Genomic DNA, 19,885 nt, shown 5'->3' on the forward strand with positions numbered 1-19,885 from the left:
CAGTAGATACTCAGCAAAATGCCTCTCGGTAGCATCCATCAATGTGGTCAGTGTGGCATAGTAGTGGCTCTGCCATACTTGCCAACCCCCCAGAGCTGGCAGGACAGGGACACCTGTACCCCTTCCGCATCAGTTTTCCAAACCATCAAACTATCATTCATTACCATCCCTCTCTTTACCATGTAACATACAGAGAACACACCGAAATGAATAGACAAATAAGCCAAGAGCTTTATTGATGCAGCAGGCACTTTACAATGAACCCAAGACAGCCTGTCTTCTCTGCAAGACAGTGTCTGTACAAACTCTCAGGTTTTCCACTTCAGAACCCAAGCTCTCCTTTTCACAGCAGCCCTTGGATCTGCACCTGCCCAAATAGTCCCTCCCCATGGCAAACAGAAAGTACACACAGGTACACCTGACATAATCTGGCCAGTCAGTCTTGATAGTCAAGTGTCAGTTCTGTATTACTCTGTAGACAAAGGCAGAGACACTGATCCTGCAAAGAATTTAGGAAACAATAAGACAATTTCTCCTTCCACCTAAAAATAAAATACATTTCAGCAGATATGTTTCCTGAAATATTTAGTTGGGAGTTCAGGAAGATGGTCCATTGTCAGTCCCTTCTTCACCAGCCTGGGCATCCAAAATTCTTCTCAAGATAATATGATTCTTTTTTTTTAAACAGTCTTTCTTGCTGTGAGAACTCTTATAATGGAGCCTAGTCCTCCTACAGCTAAGGCCTGTGGGAACAGGAAAAGGATACGTGTCAAAGGGTATCTGATTGGCCAGAGGGGAGCTTCATTCAACTGGAGAGTTAATTCCCAGACCTAAATCCCACCATGTCACAGACTTGCTGAGAAAGATCAAGTTCTAGAGACATGCTGTCCTGGAGCCAAGAGTCCCAAAAGCTGCCAACGCTTGAAGCAACAGAACTGGCTTAGGACCCCAAGCACAAAGCAGAGCCTGAGTTTCCTTGTAACAAGCTCATTGCTTTCAGCCTGCCAGCACCTACTTATCCATGAACATGCACAGCAGCCCATGAAGCCTGTGACAGACTTATAGAGTCACCTCATAGGGATGAAAGAACCTGGCTACCACACCACCTAAGAGTCACCACCACCAGCAACTTCTGAGCTCAGGCACTGCCAACCAGGAGGACCATAGGCCATAGCCCAACACTTGGCTGGAAACTGACCTACTAGTAAAAGCACTCTTAAAACTCAGTACTGCGAAGGGGTCTAGTTCAGTGACGCATTGCCTAACACATACCAGAACCCTGGTTCTGCGTCTAGCATTGGAAAAAATCTGAAGCTGAAGATGTGGTTGAGTATCCAGCCAGCATACATGAAGCCCAGGATTCCATCCCAGCACCATAAAAACGCAGTATGGTGGCACATGCCTGCAATCTCTGCACTAACATCACAAATTCAAAGCCATCCCCAGTTAGACAAATTTGAGGCTAACCTGAGCTACATAAGACCCTTAAAAAATCCCATGCTGAACCTCTTGGCAAGAACCATATTCATGGAGGGCTGGAGAGATGGCTCAGCAGTTCAGAGCACTGGCTGTAACTCCAGTTCCGGGGAATCTGACACCCTCACACAGATATACATGCAGAAAAACACCAATGCACATAAAATAAAAATAAATAATTAGGGAAAACCTGTATTCATCACAGACTGGTCCCCTTAAGTGGTGGGTGTATTTGCTTAAGTATTGTGGGGACGGGGGGGGGGGTCGACTGATACATAAGGAGGACAAAAGCTTGACATATGGCCTTAGTCCTATACCCTTCAAGTAAAGGACAAAAAAGCCTTTTCTACTTCAAGTGAATGACAGTCATACTAAATGACTCAGATTTCTGCCAACTGCCAGTGAGACGGCCTGCATTTCTAACATGTCATCAACTCCCTCTTTGTAGCAGTTCTCTTTCACAATCAAAACATCAAGCCCCTTCCTACCTCACCACGGCACCTGCCTCGTGTCCTGTATCAGGCGTAGTTTGTCCTGCCTAACCTAAAACCACAGCTAAAACACAAATGTAATATAACTGCCAGTATTGAAGATCCTGATGAGGTTCCAGAGTGCAGAGGAACTACAAATGGCAGCTTGGGCCTGCATTCCTCCATGTGAACGCTGCGGTGGGGCGATGAAGTCACACATACCTTTTCATGCCACTGGAGTAACACTGCACTGCTATTCTCTGTGGGCTTCTCAAACCCTTTATAAATGTACTTCATTAACAAGTCAATGCCATTTCTGTCCAGTGACTGCACAGCCTGCTCAATCTCGCTGCTCTTAAAGTTTGTGAGTACTTTCAAGACTACACCCTGGGCTCGGTCCTACAGAGGAAAGAAAAAGTGAGTGAGGCCAGGAGTTGCAATCCTAACACTGCTACAGAATACCACTGAACAAAACATGACAGAAACACCATCCATTTCTAACTGGTCTAGAGCAGAGCTACATAGATGAGCTCAACTTTTTTGGCTTTACATTTCACTGAATACCGTATTTCTACAAGCAAGTGATTCCACTTAGTGTCAAGAGAACAATTAGTTTACTGCGGGTAAATATGACTTTTTGGTGTCAGGGATTGAACCCAGGGCAGTCCATATGCTCAACAAGCCCTCTACCACTGAACTCAGCCCAGTCTCAAGTGTCATTAATTTTGATACATCAGTAAGGCCTTAGACTCCACAGATTACAAGGTTATCAAGCAACCTACTGCACCAGTATCTGGGGAATAGACGTGGCGTCAGTGGAAAACAATGCCCAGTAGCACCTCCCTCCCACTGATGTAGAGTTGCTGTCCAGGCCCCAAGGAGCTCATGCTGCTGCTGAGGCCACAAAACCCTGGTCCTGAGCACCGGGCAGAGCTGCAGCACAGCGTCTTTACCTTCACAGCTTGATTTTTCGTGTTGATTGGAGAGTTCCGCAAAGCTGCATGGAACGCCCGAAGCATGTCCCCTGTGCATCAAGGCCAGTTAAGGATGGCTAAGCTCAAACACGTCCATGCTCATTGATGACCTTACTTCATAAACAGCTCAAGTAATCAAAGGGATCGTATCTGTATGTGTTACCCACTGGCTCCTGCTGACCTCTTCTAGGCCGGCACAGCCTGTTATAGCCTTGAGCTTTCCTAATCTAGAGGAAGGAGTGGAGGGTACCTCTGCTAACCTGCAAGCTCTTCCTGCATATCTCCCTCAACTTTCCTCCTCAAACCCTGCCCACTTTTACATGACCTCCTCGGTAATAGGCACTGTCTGCCCTGCAGGACTTGGTGCACAAGGGAAGAATAGAAACAAATACATCCTAACTCTTCACTCGGTGCCTCTTATCAAACTAGAAGAAATCAAGTTGTGGCAATCTACCTCCCAGGCCAGGTATAGTGGCACCTTTAAATCTCAGCATTCAGGAAGAGACAGACAGACTCAAGGCCAGTCAGAGAGAGCTACGCAGTTAGACCCTGCCTCAAAACAGAAAGGGGGGGGGGATTCTAGGTCAGCAAGGTCCCACTTTAGCCCACAAAATGAGCCATTTGCTCCCTTGTCTCACAACATTCACTGCTGAGTTCTGAATACCCAGCACACAAATGAAAATTACAAAGTAGGTTATGTCCCCAAAGGTGACACCTATTTTAAACTGAATTACATCAGCCAACTTTCCTTTACTCCTGTGAAACACTGGCTGAAGCCAAAAAACTTCAAAAATAGAACAAGGAATGACTGCCCAATCCGGTCTTCATCCCCGTTCATGCAGCAATCCCCATGTGTGAACAACTAGCCTCCGGTGCAAGCCTGAATTCCCAGCTTCCCCAGTAAGTGCCATCCTGAAAAGCTGGTCTGTGCCACCAGGCAAGCCACTCCCCCACTGTGCTGGGTCAGATCTACCTTATACAGTGACAGGCACCACCCTTATCTTTTAGTTTTAGAATTCTTTTCCTCGACACAGGCTAGTCCTGATACAGCCACTGGTAACCCATAAGCTATCTAATTTGACATCCCTGGACAATAAGCAGGGTCCTACGTGTGGACTGACACCATTTCATTTACGAAACAGATGATGGGGAGGGACAGAACTGATTTTTCCGAGGACAAAAATGTTAGGCTTAAGTGACCGCCTGCAGCTCTTTGTCAAGCAAGCTCTGCAGCCACTGACAATCAAGGGTCCCCAACTGCTGGGCAGAATGAGGAACGCAGAGGGGGTGATCTTTGCAATCACACAAAGTTTACTAAACTACCTCCATACCCAGAGAGCTTTCCAGCACCCTGAGAAAGCAGGGCAACAGAAGAACCCTCTAGACTATCTTCAGCCATGGCCCTACAGCCATGGTAGACCAGAAGATTCTTTGATGTGCCCTGCAAGACGCTTAACAGCCTCCCTGGCCTCCACCCTAAAGATCCCAGTAACATCCTAAAACTATGACAATCAAAATGTCACCAAACTTCGCCAAATTTCTTGGGATGGGGGACTGGGGGGGGGTATAAAATCACTACTCTGTAGTCCACAGTCTAGGAGCAGAAGCTGCTTCACTGAGGAAAAAAGTGAGCTCCAAAGATCCTTTGAAACTGCCAGAGTGGAGAAAAGCTCCCCCAGGGTCTTGGACCCAGGACTAGGGCTATGCACTCACATTTTCACCTTAATCTAAAAATCCTTTGGGACAAGAACCTGACTTTTTCCTTAGAAAACAATGAAACTGAGCCAGAAGGGAAATTTCCTGCCCAAGGTCACAAAGCTACAATGACCTTCAAATCCAAGCCATCTCTACCACCCGCTGCCACTAGCTGTGGAGGTCCAGAGGTGAGCTCAGTAAAGCTCCCGATGAGTGGTGAGGTCAACATAGTTGTCTATCATTTAGGAAAAGAACGCTGAGGTTGAGAGTATTAACCTATGGAAGGTAAAAGCAGGTTAGAGCCGCCTACTTCCTCAGTCTGCTCTCCCACAATGACAATCCCCAGCACAGTCCTGAAACCAAGTCCTCCTAGCTGCCCCGCCAACCTCTCTGCCCTTCTCTCCAGGACTCACATGAGATCAAAGTTCAACACTTGGCACCTGGCAGGGACTCAATTACTACTTCCATCCTTCTCCCTACCTGCCTGACATCTGCTAGGGTTTCACTTCTCATCTGCTAATCTACCTTCTCCTAATCCCAAGAGGTACATTCTCCATGGTAACAAGGCTTCTGAAACTGTCATTGAGTGTAAAAACCATCTTCTTTATAAGCTGAGGCCAATGCCTCTAGGCTGCCTCAAAACAAAACAAAAACAAACAAAAACAGCCAGAGTTTTCAACAAGTCCCAGCAGTAACAATATCAAGGCAACAGCTGACCAGGCCCCTACTCTTCATCAATATAATTAGGATTCTGGAGCCTTGTCAATAATGAGTGCCCATAAAATCTCTATCCTCTGCACCACACTAGAAACCAACCTTCCCTCCGTTCTCATGACCCCGTTCTCATGAGCCCACTTAACCATCTGAATGGTGCAGGAAATCCAAATTTGAAATCTCCACGTTTGAAAGCGCACTCCTGTTCTGTCTGGAGGGGTTGTTTTAAAGGTATATTAGAGAAGAAATACAGGACTCCTCCCAAAGGCAGTAGGCCTGACTTCCCAGGTTGAGTCAACTCATTAAAACACCCAGAACCTGATTTATACACAGCAAGAGTCTCCAATCCTGCCCTAGCAGGTGCGGGGGAGGGGTACACACTTCCTGTCAAACCATTTGAATAAAGAAACAATATCTTCCTGCGAGAGTAAGTCGGTTTCCTGCAGTGCTCAAAACTGCTAAGAGTCCAAGCCAGCTGTACCAGTCACCTCGATTTTTACTTTTCTGTTGTAAACGTTGGTCCCAACCGGGGAGCCGCTTTATATTTGACACTGTATGGCGTTTCTTAGCCTCTGATCGCAGCTTTTCCCACGCTCCCTGCACAAGGCACTTAATGGGAGAGTCGCAAATCACTTGTTGAATAGGGCTCGGCCAATAAAGGCTCAAAGCCCAACGTGCTCAGAGGAATGTGGTGACAGGTGAGAAAAGGCGGCGCGGCATCTCACCCCCTCCCCAACCCCCGCCCTCTGGTCCGTCTATCCCCAACATTCCACCCACCATTTTCACGCTGGGCTGCAATCGGGCCCCAAAAAGCCATAGACAGGCGCAGGAGGGCAGTGCCCGTGGCTGCTCAATGAACCCAAGGTGGCTCACCTCCGACCCTCCCGCGGATCAGCGCCCGGGAATGGCCCCGTTTCCTGCAAGGAGGGATGTAGGGATACCAAGGCCCGTGCATGGCCACCCCGAGGGATGCGGAGCGCGACCGGGCGGAGGAGTGAACCAGCTCCAGGGCCGCGATGCTGAGGAAGGCTTGAGGCCAGCGACGACGGACCCGGGGAGCCCGGAACTGACAGAAGCCGGGCGGGGTGGGGAGCAGGGGCAAGGGCTGGGGCAAGAGGGTGAGAAGGCCGAGCCCGAGCGGGCGCGCCGGGAAGGATATTGCCGCAGGAGCCCGTCCACCTCGCCCGGGTCTGGGCCTGGCTCGCCCGCCGCCGCCGCCTCTTCCTGCTCGTCCACGAATTTGTTCTCGTCAAACTCGTCGATGTCCACCCTACGGAAGCGCGAGGACAGCGTGTTCCGGGCCATGGCGGGAGCTCGGCGGCCGCCCAGCCGGCTCGGCTCTACTCCGCTCCTCACCGGCTCCACTCGGGGGCGGGAAGCGGCTGCTCAGCACCTCCTCCCCTCCTCCGCGCACAGCCACCGCCCACCCACTTCCGGGCCACGCCGGAACCGGAAGCCCCTGTGGGCGGGGCAGACTTCCTTACCGTGAGACGTTGGTGCGGTGCGGTCGGGCAGTACCTCTGTTTTTGCGTCCTCGTCCCTGCCACTGCCATGGGGCGCCAGCGCCGCTCTCCGCTCCGGAGGATGAAACCCTTGAGCTGAGGGATGAGTGGGCGTGAAGCGCAGTGCCCGAGCCTCGCAACCTTGAATGCCAACCGCACTGACCCACAAGAGGATCCCTGTCCGGTTACATAAAAGTGACTTTTGTTAAAGAAGTAAAGGGTTGGGGCTGGAGAAATGGTTCAGCGGTTAAGAGCACTGGCTGCTCTTCCAGAGGTCCTGAGTTCAATTCCCAGCAACCACATCGTGGCGCCCTCTTCTGGCCTACAGGCATACATGCAGCCAGAACACTATATATACACATAATAAATAAATAAATCTTTTCTTTTTAAAGATTTATTTATTATATATACAACATTCTGCCTCCATGTATGCCCACATGCCAGAGGAGGGTGCCAGATCTCAGTACAGATGGTTGTGAGCCACCATGTGGTTGCTGGGAATTGAACTCAGGACCTCTGGAAGAGCAGCCAGTGCTCTTAACCGCTGAGCCATCTCTCCAGCCCATAAATCTTTTTTTTTTTTTTTAAAAAAAGGGGTTTTAACGGCGTTAACATAGAACCCAGGGACTGACAGGACGCTTGATGACAACTTTACTTGAGGTTGTAGCGACCCCTGCAGGCGCTCTGGAAAAAAAAAGATTCTGTACTCAGGAAGGCCGATCCTGACTGAAGAGGCATATTTTAGGAGGCGAAAGAAGCAAAATTTAGGAACTGATGGGAGGAGGGCAGTATCTAGAACGCCTAGGATGTTGGTTTCTCTTGATTTCAGCTGTAGGCTAAAATGAATCGTTTCAGTAATTGTACGAAAACTTACTCGAGCAAAAGTCAGTCATTGAAACATGGTTCTTGTTTTGCATACTTCTAATTGAATGGTGTCTCCATACCTTAGGATGCTAAAGTCAGGCTCTCATGGGGATAGATAGATGCTAAAAAAAGCCTCAGATGCTGGAAGTAGTCAAAACCTACCTGTTCTCCTGCCCCATACCTAAGAAGATATTTGGGACGCAGGCAGGTAATAAAATAGCAGAAAAATTCATATCTACTATTATAAAGATGTTCTGGGGAGAACATCTTAGATTTTTGGTTGCTTTTTGGTTTGTTTGTTTGTTTTTACTATTTTATTTCTCTGACTGCTTTGCCTGCAAGTATTTCTTTGCAGCATGTGTTTGTAGTGCCAGCTGGAGGACAGAAGAGGGCGCAGGGAACCTGGAATTAGGTGCTTGGTTGCAAAACACCATGTCATATGGGTGTTGGGAATGGAACCCCAGTGTCTCTGGAAGAGCTACCAGTGTGCTCTTATCTGCCGAGCTATCTCTCCAGTCCCTCCTCTAGAATATCTTGGTCAGAAGAAACTTAGTAGCAGATATTAAGTTTATTAGGGAAATGGCATCTAATAATCGAGTGAATGAAATGTTGTACCTCGTGTTCATGATATGAAATCTGACAGCCGGGCGGTGGTGGCGCACACCTAGAGGCAGGCGGATCTCTGTGAGTTCCAGGCCAGCCTGGTCTACAAGAGCTAGTTTCAGGACAGGCTCCAAAACCACAGAGAAACCCTGTCTCGAAAAAACAAAACAAAAAAACAAAACAAAAGGGAAATGGGAGGCGGTTGCGGGGAGGAGGCAGAAATCCTTAATAAATAAACAAATTAAAAAAAAAACAAAAAAAAACAAAACAAAACAAAAGAAAGGCCTGTACTGAAATCTGACACAGTGGTACACCCCTGTGTACAAATCCTGCATTAGCAGGCCAGTGGTGGTGCACGCCTTCAATCCCAGCACTCAGGAGGCAGTGGTCGTTGAATCTCTGTAAATTCAAAGCCAGTCTGGATTACTTAGTGAATTTCAGGACAGCCAGGGCCTTCTTGAGGAGAGAAAAAAAAAAATCTGTGGGGCCGGGCCGTGGTGGCACACACCTTTAATCCCAGCACTCGGGAGGCAGAGGCAGGCGGATCTCTGTGAGTTCGAGGCCAACCTGGTCTAGAAGAGCTAGTTCCAGGACAGGAACCAAAAGCTACGGAGAAACCTTGTCTTGAAACTCAAAAATAAACAAATAAATAAATAAATCTGTGCATTTAGTGAAACAACGTCTCAAAACAGAAAAGACTTGCTGCTCTCACATCCAGGGATATCCGGTTACCTCTGCTGGCACTGCACATACATGGTACTCATAAAATAATTTTTAAAACTGTCTTATATTACATCAGGAATGGCAAAGTGTTAAGGAGAAAATTACTCAGTACCTGTAAGTCTCTTAAAGGGAAGTGATTCTGTCTTTACTCAAGGGGACAGTCTTGTAAATTGTAAGAGAGAATAGTGGCAAGTTCTAACTGAATTTTAAAAATGGACCTCTAGCAACCGTATTTAAAAAAAAACATCTGGGTCAAGCCAGGTGGTGGTGGCATATTCCTTTAATCCCAGCACTGGGATGTAGCGCCCTGGATGTCCTGGAACTCAACTCTGTATACCAGGCTAGTCTTGGAACTCACAGAGATTCACCTGCATCTGCCTTCCAAGTGCTAGGATCAAAGGTGTGTGCCAACCCACCACTCCCCAGACGCAGACACCCCCGGCCATACAGTCATATTACAGATACCTAGCAGACCTAGTCTGTGTTGCTCTGATGTGGCCACATTAACCATGTTAATATCAATGATGCTTTCTACATATCAGGTCTGGGCTTGGCTTTACAGGTTGTCAGGTTAGCTCCACTAATCCTCTTTTTTTTTTTGTTTTTCGAGACAGGGTTTCTCTGTGGTTTTGGAGCCTGTCCTGGAACTAGCTCTGTAGACCAGGCTGGTCTCGAACTCACAGAGATCCGCCTGCCTCTGCCTCCCGAGTGCTGGGATTAAAGGCGTGCGCCACCACCGCCCGGCAGCTCCACTAATCCTCAAAGACTGTCTCATAGGGAAGAGGTCCGACCAAAGGTGGGAATGGAATTACCAAGATATCAACGTGTAGCTTTTATTTTGGAGTTGTTTTTATTTATTCGTATTTCAGTGTTGGGGATTGAATCCAGAGCCTTGTGCCTGCCAGGCAAACTACCACAGAAGCAAACTCCCAGCCCTTGTTTGACAGGGTCTCTCAATACAACATCCCAGGCTGACCTCCAATACGCTAACTCCCTATCCTCCTTTGCACTGCCTGAGTGCTGGAATCACAGGGCTGTGACACAGGGCCCAGACCTAGAATAATAACTGGAAATCCTAAGTAGTCTTGGAATGCGTTCTGTACTATTCCACACTGTCTTCACCAGTTCTTGCCGGAATTTGACTGCATTGTCAGTATCGAAATCTCCTTCCAGGTGGTGGTACACTTTCAATATAAATATGAATTGGCTAGATAATTCGGAACCGAGATCCACGTGGTTGAAGGAGAGAACCAAATTTCGCAGGTTGTTCGACAACCCCCCCCCCTCTCTCTCTCACACACACACACACACACACACACACACACACACACACACACACACACACACACACACACACACACACACACACACACACACACACACACACACACACACACACACACACACACACACACACACACACACACACACACACACACACACACACACACACACACACACACACACACACACACACACACACACACACACACACACACACACACACACACACACACACAGCCACGGACATTCAGTGAGATCCTGTCTCAAACTTTCAAAGAATTAAGCCCACACCTCACGCCCTCCGTACCCACAGATCCACCCACGGGTGGCTCAGAGGGGACCAGGGCAGGGAACGAAATAAACGACTGAGTGACCGGCTGCAGCTTTCGCTACGCTGCCCAAGGTTCAGTTTGCCCAGCGGCAGAGCTTAAAGACCAGGCGATGTAGGCGGGGCAGGATACTCAGGAAGGGGCGGGCACCTCCGGCACGACTGCGCACAGGCGGGGCGGGGCGGGCCTCCCACACCGCGACGCTATTGGCCGTGCTCGGCGCCACCCGGCAGTAGTTACGGAAGTCAGCCCCACTTCTTCCTCTTTCTCTCGGAGGCGGCCTCAGCGGTGAGCAACGCAGCCATGGTGAGGCCACGGGAATCTGGTGCCATCCGGGTGGGGGAACGCGTGGGGACAGCGGCGCGGGGTGCGGAGGGTAAGCGGGGGACGCAAGGAGCGTCCGAGGCCTGCGGTTTGGCTCTGTACGGCCGGCCCTGCTTCGGGCCTGTGCAGACCGCGTACCCTACCCGCTCACGGTCCCTCGGTCGGCCGCGGTGAAAGCGGGAGCTTCCGCTCGGTGACCCACAGAGTCGCCTCTCGTACAGGCCAAGATTAAGGCTCGGGACCTGCGCGGCAAGAAGAAGGAGGAGCTGCTAAAACAACTGGACGATTTGAAAGTGGAGCTATCCCAGCTTCGCGTCGCCAAGGTGACAGGCGGCGCCGCGTCCAAGCTCTCCAAGATGTAAGTGACCCTTGAGGTCCCAGCTGGGTGCACACCATTCTCTGCCTTGGCCCCTTGCGCTTTTTCCCACCAATCGACCTTGGCCAATTTACGTAGTTTAAAGAACTGGGAATTCCGGAAGGCACATGGCAGTGCCACCCGCCTGAACCCAGGCATGGGTTGTAGGAGGACTGGAGGAACATGGTAAGGACCAAGGGGGCTTGCGAAGAGGACATGGGTTGGCTTTAATGGATGCCGCCAGTACTCCACCCCAGACAGTCTTGAGGGTGAGTAGAGAAAAACATAAGGAAATTTACGTGCTGAGACCTCCAGCCTATGCCCTCAGACAAATTGCTTTCTGCCTGCTTCTGTGTTCTCTCCACACCTGTTGATTCCACGGTGTGCTTCCTTAAGCTAGAATAGCTACCATTTCATAGCATAGCCTCTGGTATAAGCTCTTGGCCTGGGTTAAAAGACCGTTTCTCGTTGGCTTAGCTGCATTAGTTTTCCATACACGTGTCCCTGAAGAGCCTGTTGACAAACTTGTCCTCGCCTCCAGGACTTTGCCCACTAGGTGATATAGATGGGGACTTGGGGAGTACCAACATAAGCTGGCACTTGGAATTCATAGACATCTGTTTTCACAGACGAGTTGTCCGCAAATCCATCGCCCGTGTTCTCACCGTCATTAACCAGACTCAAAAGGAAAACCTCAGGAAATTCTACAAGGTGAGCACTGGCCGGAGCTGTTGTGAAGAGGTTTGGGGGTACGTGGGAGGAAGGGTGACCTCCCAATTTTTGTGCCTGAGTTTAATCAGTTATCAGTTTCCCGCACTGACATGAGTTCTGTTAGTGTCAAAAGGTAAGTGTTGAAAGTGGGCATCCTGTGTGGGCCTTCTCAGCTATGCTGTGTTGTAGTCATTGGGCTATTTTGCTGCGGGTCGGGGTCGGAGCTGGAACCCTGGCCTCTGGCTGTTCAGGTGTTGTCCCCGTCACTGTTTGTCTCATCTGCCAAGCACTTGCTGGTAAACTGAGGGACCCATGCCCCTCTTCGACCTTAGTTCTGTCAGTGTAGAGGCAAAGCAAGGCAGAGCCGTACAGATTCACTCCTGTAGCTGGGGCTGTTGTCTCCAGAAGAAACTGTTCTGGAGGGAGCCTCATCATTTTAAGATAATTCTCTTATCTTAATTGAAGCCATCTGATAGAGCAAATTAGTATTGGGACTTGGCATATCAATCAGAAAGCTGTCGTGATGTCAGGAAATTTTGGTTTGGGCAGGTCTGGAATCTTCCTCAGTTTCTGAGGATCAGGCACTTGTCAGTCAGGGAACTGAACTTAGGTGAAACTTTTTGTGGTTCTTCTTGACTCCGGATACATGTGACATTTCATCACTTAGCGTATATGTGACTGAAGATGGCTTTTTATTCAGGTGGTGCTTGGTGGCTAAAACCCTGACGTTTCAGGTGTCAGGCAAGTAAGTAAACCAGCACTGAACTACCCCCAGACCACAAAAAAGTAAAGTTGGGGGTTGTGCTTTTTCTTTTTGAACAGGTCTCACTTTGTAGACCAGGGTAACCTCTGCCTCCCGGCTGGGTTGCAGGCACCATGCTGTGTGGGCACTGTCAGCCATCTAGCTTGTTCATAAACAACAATAGATAGGCGTGTTTAGTGGGTGAACAGAACATGGATAAGGCCTACCCGAGGTGTCTTTGTGCCCTCACCCCATGCTATACATCTTTCTGGGGTCCTCCATCCACCTGCAGGAACTTTTTTGGTTTTTCGAGACAGGGTTTTCTCTGTGTAGCTGTAACTTGGTCTGGCCTCTAACACACAGAGATCTCCCAAGTGAAGGGATTAAAGGCGTGCACAGCACCCGGCCAAAGGGATTTCTTTAGATTTTATTATGTATACAGTATTCTGCCTGTATGTATCCCTTGCAGGCCAGAAGAGGGCACCAAATCTCACTGCAGATGCTTGTGAGCCACCATGTGATTACAGGGGGATTGAAATCTTAAGCACTGAGCCATCTCTCCAGCCCTCTTTTTTGTTTTTGAGGACGGGGTCTCTGTAGACCAGGCTGGCCATGAACTCAAGAGATCTGGCTGCCTCTGCTTCCTGAGTGCCATCATTAGCAGTGTGGGCAACCACTGCTCAGCCTAACTACACATTTTTTGGAGGATTTATTTAATATTTATGTATATGATTGGTCTATCTGCATGTGGACATGGGGTCCCACTATAGGTGGTCATGAGCCACCATGTGGTTGCTGGGAAATTGAACCCTGGACCTCTAGAAGAGCAGCCAGTGAGTCTTAACTGCTGAGCCATCTCTTCAGCCCCATGATTTTTTTGTTGTTTTTTGAGGCAGAGTTTCTCTGTGTATATTAGGTTGGGCTAGAACTCAGATCGCCCTGCCTCCATCTCCCAGGTGCTGGGATTAAAAGCGTGCACCACCAGCACCAGGCTGATGACATATTCTTTTTTTTTTTTTTTTCGAGACAGGATTTCTCCATAGTTTTTGGTTCCTGTCCTGGAACTAGCTCTTGTAGACCAGGCTGGCCTCGAACTCAGAGATCCGCCTGCCTCTGCCTCCCAAGTGCTGGGATTAAAGGCGTGCGCCACCACAACCGGCTTTGATGACATATTCTTAAAGACTTGTGCGTGCCTTGCTCTCTGCTTTTCAGTTGACTGCTGGGGAGCTTGCTTTGGAAGCCATTTTGTCCTGAAGTTCTTGGTGGGGCTTCTGCTTTTCTCCAAGTAGAAGCCTGACCTGTAGGACCTGTGTCCTGGGGGTGGGACTAATACTTTAGAACTCTTGGAAAAGCCTAGGAGATGAAGGTGACAGCTCCCTTAAAGGTTGTGTCTGGAGGCCCACCCAATTAATCACAACCCCAGTATGTGTCTTGTGCCCTTTAGATTGTGGTTTTCACTTAGTTACTGGCAATTTATACATAGGAAAGTGAAATTTAGCCCTCTGGTCTTGGTGTACACGTAGTAGAAATCGTCCAGCCTATTGGCAGATCCCAGCTAAAAAGCTCTGCGTGCCCGTTCAACTCGCTGTCCCGTTAGTCCTGCTTTACTGTAGCCCTAGTACTCAGACTTACTCTCTGTCCCAGGGCAAGAAGTACAAGCCTCTGGACCTGCGACCCAAGAAAACTAGAGCCATGCGCCGGCGGCTCACCAAGCACGAGGAGAAGCTGAAGACAAAGAAGCAGCAGCGGAAGGAGAGGCTGTACCCGCTACGCAAGTATGCGGTCAAGGCCTAATGGAAGGGCAATAAAGTGCAAGGCTGGCTAACTTTCTGCTTTTTGTTTCGTACCTGGAGTCAGTGGGGGTGGGGACCTGGTGACCACTTAGCTATGGCGGATGACAGACAGGATGGGGTAATCCCTGCATGCAGCCAAGATCCTGGTGGCTGCTTTCTGTGGTAAGTTAGGCAGAAGAGGTTCTTGAGACTTGAGCAGTGGGCTTGTCATGTTGCCATATCAGCAGCCCCTGACACTAAGAGTTTGCCGTCAGGGGTGAAAACACAAGCATGGGCCACATCGAGCAGGCCCTGTGGGTAGCACAGCATCAGAGTCAGGGTTGGCGGGTCCTGCCAGTCTTTGCGCCCATCCTGGTCAGCACTGTACCTTACCTTTAGGGTCTCCAAGCATTCTCCTGTGTTGCAGTCCCAGACTTTGACCTGGATGTAAAAACAGGCAGACTTTGGAGTTGTCGGTGTGCTCCCAAATTCCAGGCATGGCCTGGGCTCTTCTGCGGGCAAGCTTTAAAGTGCCACCCGCATAGCCTTTAGCACAGATGTGAAAGGTTCATAGGTTAGCGTTGTTGATGCCACCATTGTGGGGCAGCCCAGTCAGTGCCCTTGCTGTGCAGCTAGGCCTATGGGCATCGTCTAGCATGGGAAGGCTAAGGTTTGGACGAGGGGTACCTTGGGTAGACTTACTGTGTGGGAGTAACCAGCACTGGCTAGCCTCAGCTCGTCGGGAGAAAAGGCTAGGCTCTTCACCCAGGTGACGTGTCCCTTGAGCTGGAAAAGAAGGCTGCTGGTTGTGGGCTTCCAGATGCGGATGGTCTTGTCCCAGGAGCCAGATGCCTAAATAGACACCCCTGAGCTCAGTGAACCGCACAGTGGCCTGCACCCTTCAGGGTCTGGGAGCAAATAGGGACCGGCCTGAAGCCCAGGTAGCCTGACTTACCAAGAGGCCAGATGCTGAGTAGCATAAGCAGCTGATGTTGCCAGTGTGGCCCTCCAACACCTGGTAGGAGACAGCTGGGGATGCCACCCGCAGGTCCCAGATGTGCACAGTTGAGTCCCAGGAGCCAGTGGCCTGTGGGCAGTGACCATGAGTATGAACCAGCTCTTCACCACTCCTGTGGCCACTGACAAGGTGGGGGCCGGGATGAGGCTCACCAAAGCGTTTGCAGTGGGGGAGAAGTCACTGCTCTGCACAGAATCACGGTGCCCAGCCAAGAGGCGAACGTTGTGGCCAGACTGTAGAGAGAGTCTGAGCTACAGAGATGAAGGGCAGTCCAGGGCCTGTGGTCCTTTACTAGGCAGCCTTTGGGGCTACTGGCCTAAGTGAGCTTGCTGGGCCTTGCCACAAGAGGGAGGGGCAGTGCGGGCTAAGGACTGCCCTGCAGGGAGAAGCACTGGGGGTCATGGGCGCAGAAAGCACATACCTCTGACCCAGGCCCCATCTTCTCGTACCTGTACCTCCCAGAGAATGACCTGCCTGTCCCAGCCACCTGATGCCAGCTGCCTTGAGTCAGGGCTGAAGCTGACTGTCTCCACACTCCGCTGGTGACCTGCAGACACCAGCCCAAAGGTGGGGAAGAGGACGACACAGCCCACAAAGGAGCCTAAGCAAGTCTGCCCTTTTACCTCTCAGCACATGCAGACACTTGAATCTTGTCACATCCCACAGGCGAACAGTGTGGTCACAGGAGGTGCTGGCAACCAGGCGGCCATCAGGGGAGAAGCGGCAGAACTTGACTGGGCCTGAAGAGGCAGGGAACACTGGCATTGTCCTGCCCTCACAGTTGACATGTCATCTGGTTCTAGCCTCATGGCTTGACCTGAGCACAGCTGGAACACAGGGTCATCAGATTTAGACCCCTCCTTCCTGTGACAGCGGCACTGCCCACCTAGGTTCTCTGGCTCGGTGGTAGTCACCCTGTCCCATCAATTCCCTCAGGCTTATCTATCCTGTGAGCAAGAAAACAGTCCAAAAAAAATTCACATGTACAGGTTGACAGGCAACCTGGAGGACATAGGCTTAAGGGAAACAAGTCAGTAAACACTGATATATCCCATTGGGGGAGGAGGCTTCTAGAGAAGTCCCAACATCTGGGATGGAGGAGAATGGGGTGTAGTTCTGCCAAAGAAGGTTAGGGAGAATATGTACCATTGGCCTGCATATCTAGGGATTAGGAAATAAAATCTGACTGGGCTGTGGGAGCACACACCTTTAATCCCAGTACTCAGGAGGCAGGCCAGTACAGAGTACCAGGACAGCCAAAACAAATCGTTCCAAAAAAGCAAAACAAGATTTGAGCTCAGGTCTCAGAGTGAGTGGCTGGGCCCCCTGAGTGTTAGGTTTGGTATCCCCCAGTCCTGTTGCTCCAGCCCTCTCCCCGGTGGCTGGGCCCCCTGAGTGTTAGGTTTGGTGTCCCCCAGTCCTGTTGCTCCAGCCCTCTCCCCGTGGCTAAGTCCCACCTCTGTGGCCTGACATTCTCCACAGCAGCCGCCTGCTCCTGGTCTCCCATACATACACACAGCCGTCATCTGCGGCTGTGAGCAGGGTCTGCCCATCAGAGGAGAAGGCAGAGCAGTTGACCTGGAAGTCAGAAACGGGGCAAAAGTGGTTCCATGCCTGACAAATGTTATTTGTCCCCTCAGCTCTAACCTACCCAGGAACCCAGGGTGAGGGCATAAACTCCAGGTCCCACTCCATAGCCAGGATCCTGTGAACCTAGGCTGGAATACAAATCCTAAAGCAAGTTCTAAATCAGGAAGTGAATTTCAGCCTAGCCTGGTGGCCTGAGCCTTTAATCCCAGCACTTGAGAGGCAGAGGCAAGCCTGGTTTACAAAGCAAGTTCCAGGGCAGAAACTCTGAAAAAAAAAACAGAAGATTGACAAACTGGCCATAGTGGTGCAGACCTTCAATCCCAGCACCAGGGAGGGCAGAAGAACTGGCTGAAGTCTGAGCTTGCATTTTGAGCAGCCTGATGCTGCCTCAAAAGCCAAAACAGATCCATGGAGAGTTTCTGGCCAAACAGCTACATAGTGAAACCCTTAGACAGAAAAAGGCCGGGCGAACACGCTGGAGGCAGAGGCAGGTCTATATAATGAATTCCAGAAAGCCAGAGCCACATAACAAAACCCTGTCTCAAAAACCAAAAAGAAAAGATAATCCTAGAGGCTATATTTGAGCTCTGGAGAGACCCCACCAAGCCTGGTCAGAGCCCCGGGGGCTCACCTCCCCGCGGTGTTGACCGAAGAACCTCACTCTGCTCACGGCCAGCTTTGTTGGGGCCTCGATGTTCATGGGCACCCGCCACAGGGCCAGGCCCTCCTAAGCGGGCGCCAGTCCCGTTGGAGGGTCGGTACAAGGTGGAAGGGTAAAGGAAGCTGTGTACGAGCAGTCTCCATGGTAATGGGACGGAGTGCGCAGCCGCAGTCGGGGAGGTTTCCAGTAAGTCTCCGCGTAAGGCAGCTGTGATTGAGACCTTTTATGTTACAGGAAGCTGCTGCAAGTAGGGCGGCAGGAGACACCAGTAACCTTGGGCCAAGAATTTGAGCAGAGTGACCTCTAGAGGGCGCGCCAGATACGCACCGGGACGCCAGCTGCAAAGGCCACACTGACTCCTTCAACTGGCTGAACAGGGTCCAATTTACCAGTGCTTAGTTGAGTCAAACACGGCGGAGGGCGGGGGACAGGTAGCGCTAGCACACGGTAGTATCCACGAAGAGCCAGACTTCCGTCCAGAAGTGGCTGGCTGGCTCTGGGCCTAGGGACAGCATCCATCTCCACCGTCCAGGATGCAAGGAACATGAGGGCCTGGGACTGGAGGTACAGGTGGGAGGTCCCAGGAGCTCTCAGGATCGCTTGACCTGAAACGTGCAAAGAACAAACCTTTACAGCTGTGGAAACTGACGGCTAAAGAAATGCAGATGTGGAGAGTAGTGCTGGTTCTCTCCTCACCAGAGCCCTCACAGCGGGTGTCTGAGGTCCTTATTTCTTGTACCTCTGGGAAACAGGCTCCCAGGGGGTTGAAATGGGCAAGTCACTCAGTTCCGTCATCAAAGACCTGAGGCCAGAGACAAGGCTCCCAGCTCTCCTACCAGACGAAAATGAACAGGGATGGGTGTGGGGGAGATCTCCCCTTGTGAATTTCAGACTGGGGTTGGGCAGGGCGGCAGCTTTGGGAGTGTCAAATTCAAGGGTTCCCAGCAGTGACTCATTCCCTTTCCCCCACAGCCCTTTGCCAGAATCTTCTCACGGGACCACTCTAGTCCCGCTCTATTTTAGGCTCTAGACAGTCAGGCGTGTAAGGGGGCGACAATGGCGGCTTTGAGCCGGGCCCACCCTCATCCTTGCTCCCAAAGGGCCCAAGTCACCGAGCTGGCTCCTCAGAGACCTATCTGTGCTGATTAAAAAGATTCTCCCCACCACATGACTCCCAAAGACAGAGTGCTCAGAAGTCAAAATCCCTGGCCTCTCCTATGCTCGCATGTCCCCTAGCCACCTGACTGCTACCCCTACCTTGGCCTGGTCACTGGACCGCCTGCCTCTATCACCCTCCCTACCTATCCTACTTAGAGTTGGTGTGCAGTCGGGAAACACTGCAACCAAACGCCAGCTGGGTAGAAAAGGGAGTCTGAGGCTTTTTTGCTTGCTTGTTTTGTTTTGTTGTGTTTTTTTCAAGATAGGGTTTCTCTGTATATCTTTGGCTGTCCTGCTTCTGCTTCCTGGAGGCTGGGATTAAAGCACCACCATGCCCAGCTAGGAAAGGGTTTTTAAGTGGCTTACACTTCCACATTGCAGTCCCATCATTGAAGACAGTCAGAACAGGAACTAAAACAGGACAGGAGACTGGAGGCAGGAGCGGATGCGGAGGCCATGGAGAGGTGCTGCTTACTGGCTTGCTCAACCTGCCTTCTTATAGAACCAGGACCAGCAGCCCATATCTATGTAAAGTAGGCACTCACAGGTTTCCTGAGGAGGAGCACTGCCTCTCAAGGGTGGTGAATGGTAGAAACCCTCCTCCAAATACGGATTTCCAAATTGCCCTTCTTGCTAAGCCTACTGCTGGGGACACTGGTATTGTAAAGAAGGCCTGGCAGCCAGGGGCTTCATGCCCAGCAGGTGTGCAAGCCCTGATTTTGGGCAGGTGCAGTTTCTGGGGACTCCTAAGGAGGTCACAGGAATGATGGTGACTCAGGCCCTGCCCAATGGTCTGAAGTACTCAGATCCAAAACCCTGTAAGTGAATCCATTCTCCAGCTACCTGACTGCTCCTGGGGCCAGGAAATGCTTCCCTCACACCCATCACCCCTAGTACCGCCTAGGAAGGCCAAGGGAGGC

General features: G+C 50.6%; 4 protein-coding genes across 4 annotated transcripts in view; 1 reads left to right on the forward strand and 3 right to left on the reverse strand.

Annotated features, from left to right (window-relative positions):
* Positions 1-207: 207 nt before the first annotated feature.
* Positions 208-6,752, reverse strand: Arpc5l (actin related protein 2/3 complex subunit 5 like). The gene is made up of 4 exons (XM_075986051.1): positions 6,488-6,752; positions 2,900-2,971; positions 2,169-2,345; positions 208-743 (listed from the first exon to the last, which is right to left on the reverse strand). Exons 1-4 carry the CDS (start codon positions 6,632-6,634, stop codon positions 681-683), a joined length of 459 nt encoding a protein of 152 aa, XP_075842166.1. The 5' UTR covers positions 6,635-6,752; the 3' UTR covers positions 208-680.
* Positions 6,753-10,841: 4,089 nt separating this feature from the next.
* Rpl35 (ribosomal protein L35) lies at positions 10,842-14,596 on the forward strand. Its single transcript, XM_075986052.1, has 4 exons — positions 10,842-10,940; positions 11,180-11,316; positions 11,943-12,024; positions 14,411-14,596. The coding sequence occupies exons 1-4, from the start codon at positions 10,938-10,940 to the stop codon at positions 14,558-14,560; spliced, it is 372 nt and encodes a 123-aa protein (XP_075842167.1). The 5' UTR covers positions 10,842-10,937; the 3' UTR covers positions 14,561-14,596.
* Positions 14,597-14,766: 170 nt separating this feature from the next.
* Wdr38 (WD repeat domain 38) lies at positions 14,767-17,855 on the reverse strand. The gene is made up of 8 exons (XM_075984621.1): positions 17,778-17,855; positions 17,014-17,134; positions 16,180-16,296; positions 16,006-16,103; positions 15,709-15,789; positions 15,494-15,625; positions 15,241-15,390; positions 14,767-14,979 (listed from the first exon to the last, which is right to left on the reverse strand). Exons 1-8 carry the CDS (start codon positions 17,844-17,846, stop codon positions 14,767-14,769), a joined length of 981 nt encoding a protein of 326 aa, XP_075840736.1. The 5' UTR covers positions 17,847-17,855.
* An 18-nt stretch (positions 17,856-17,873) lies between these two features.
* LOC142857001 (golgin subfamily A member 2-like) overlaps positions 17,874-19,885 on the reverse strand; it is a 39,240-nt gene continuing 37,228 nt past the window's right edge. The window contains exons 8-9 of the mRNA XM_075984622.1: positions 18,135-18,412; positions 17,874-18,014 (exon numbers count right to left, since the gene is read on the reverse strand). Coding sequence (XP_075840737.1) covers positions 17,874-18,014; positions 18,135-18,412 — 419 coding nt within the window. The remainder of the gene's footprint in view (positions 18,015-18,134; positions 18,413-19,885) is intronic.

The sequence above is a fragment of the Microtus pennsylvanicus genome, chromosome 9 (genome assembly GCF_037038515.1).
Source record: "Microtus pennsylvanicus isolate mMicPen1 chromosome 9, mMicPen1.hap1, whole genome shotgun sequence".
In the NCBI taxonomy this organism is placed as follows: domain Eukaryota; kingdom Metazoa; phylum Chordata; class Mammalia; order Rodentia; family Cricetidae; genus Microtus; species Microtus pennsylvanicus.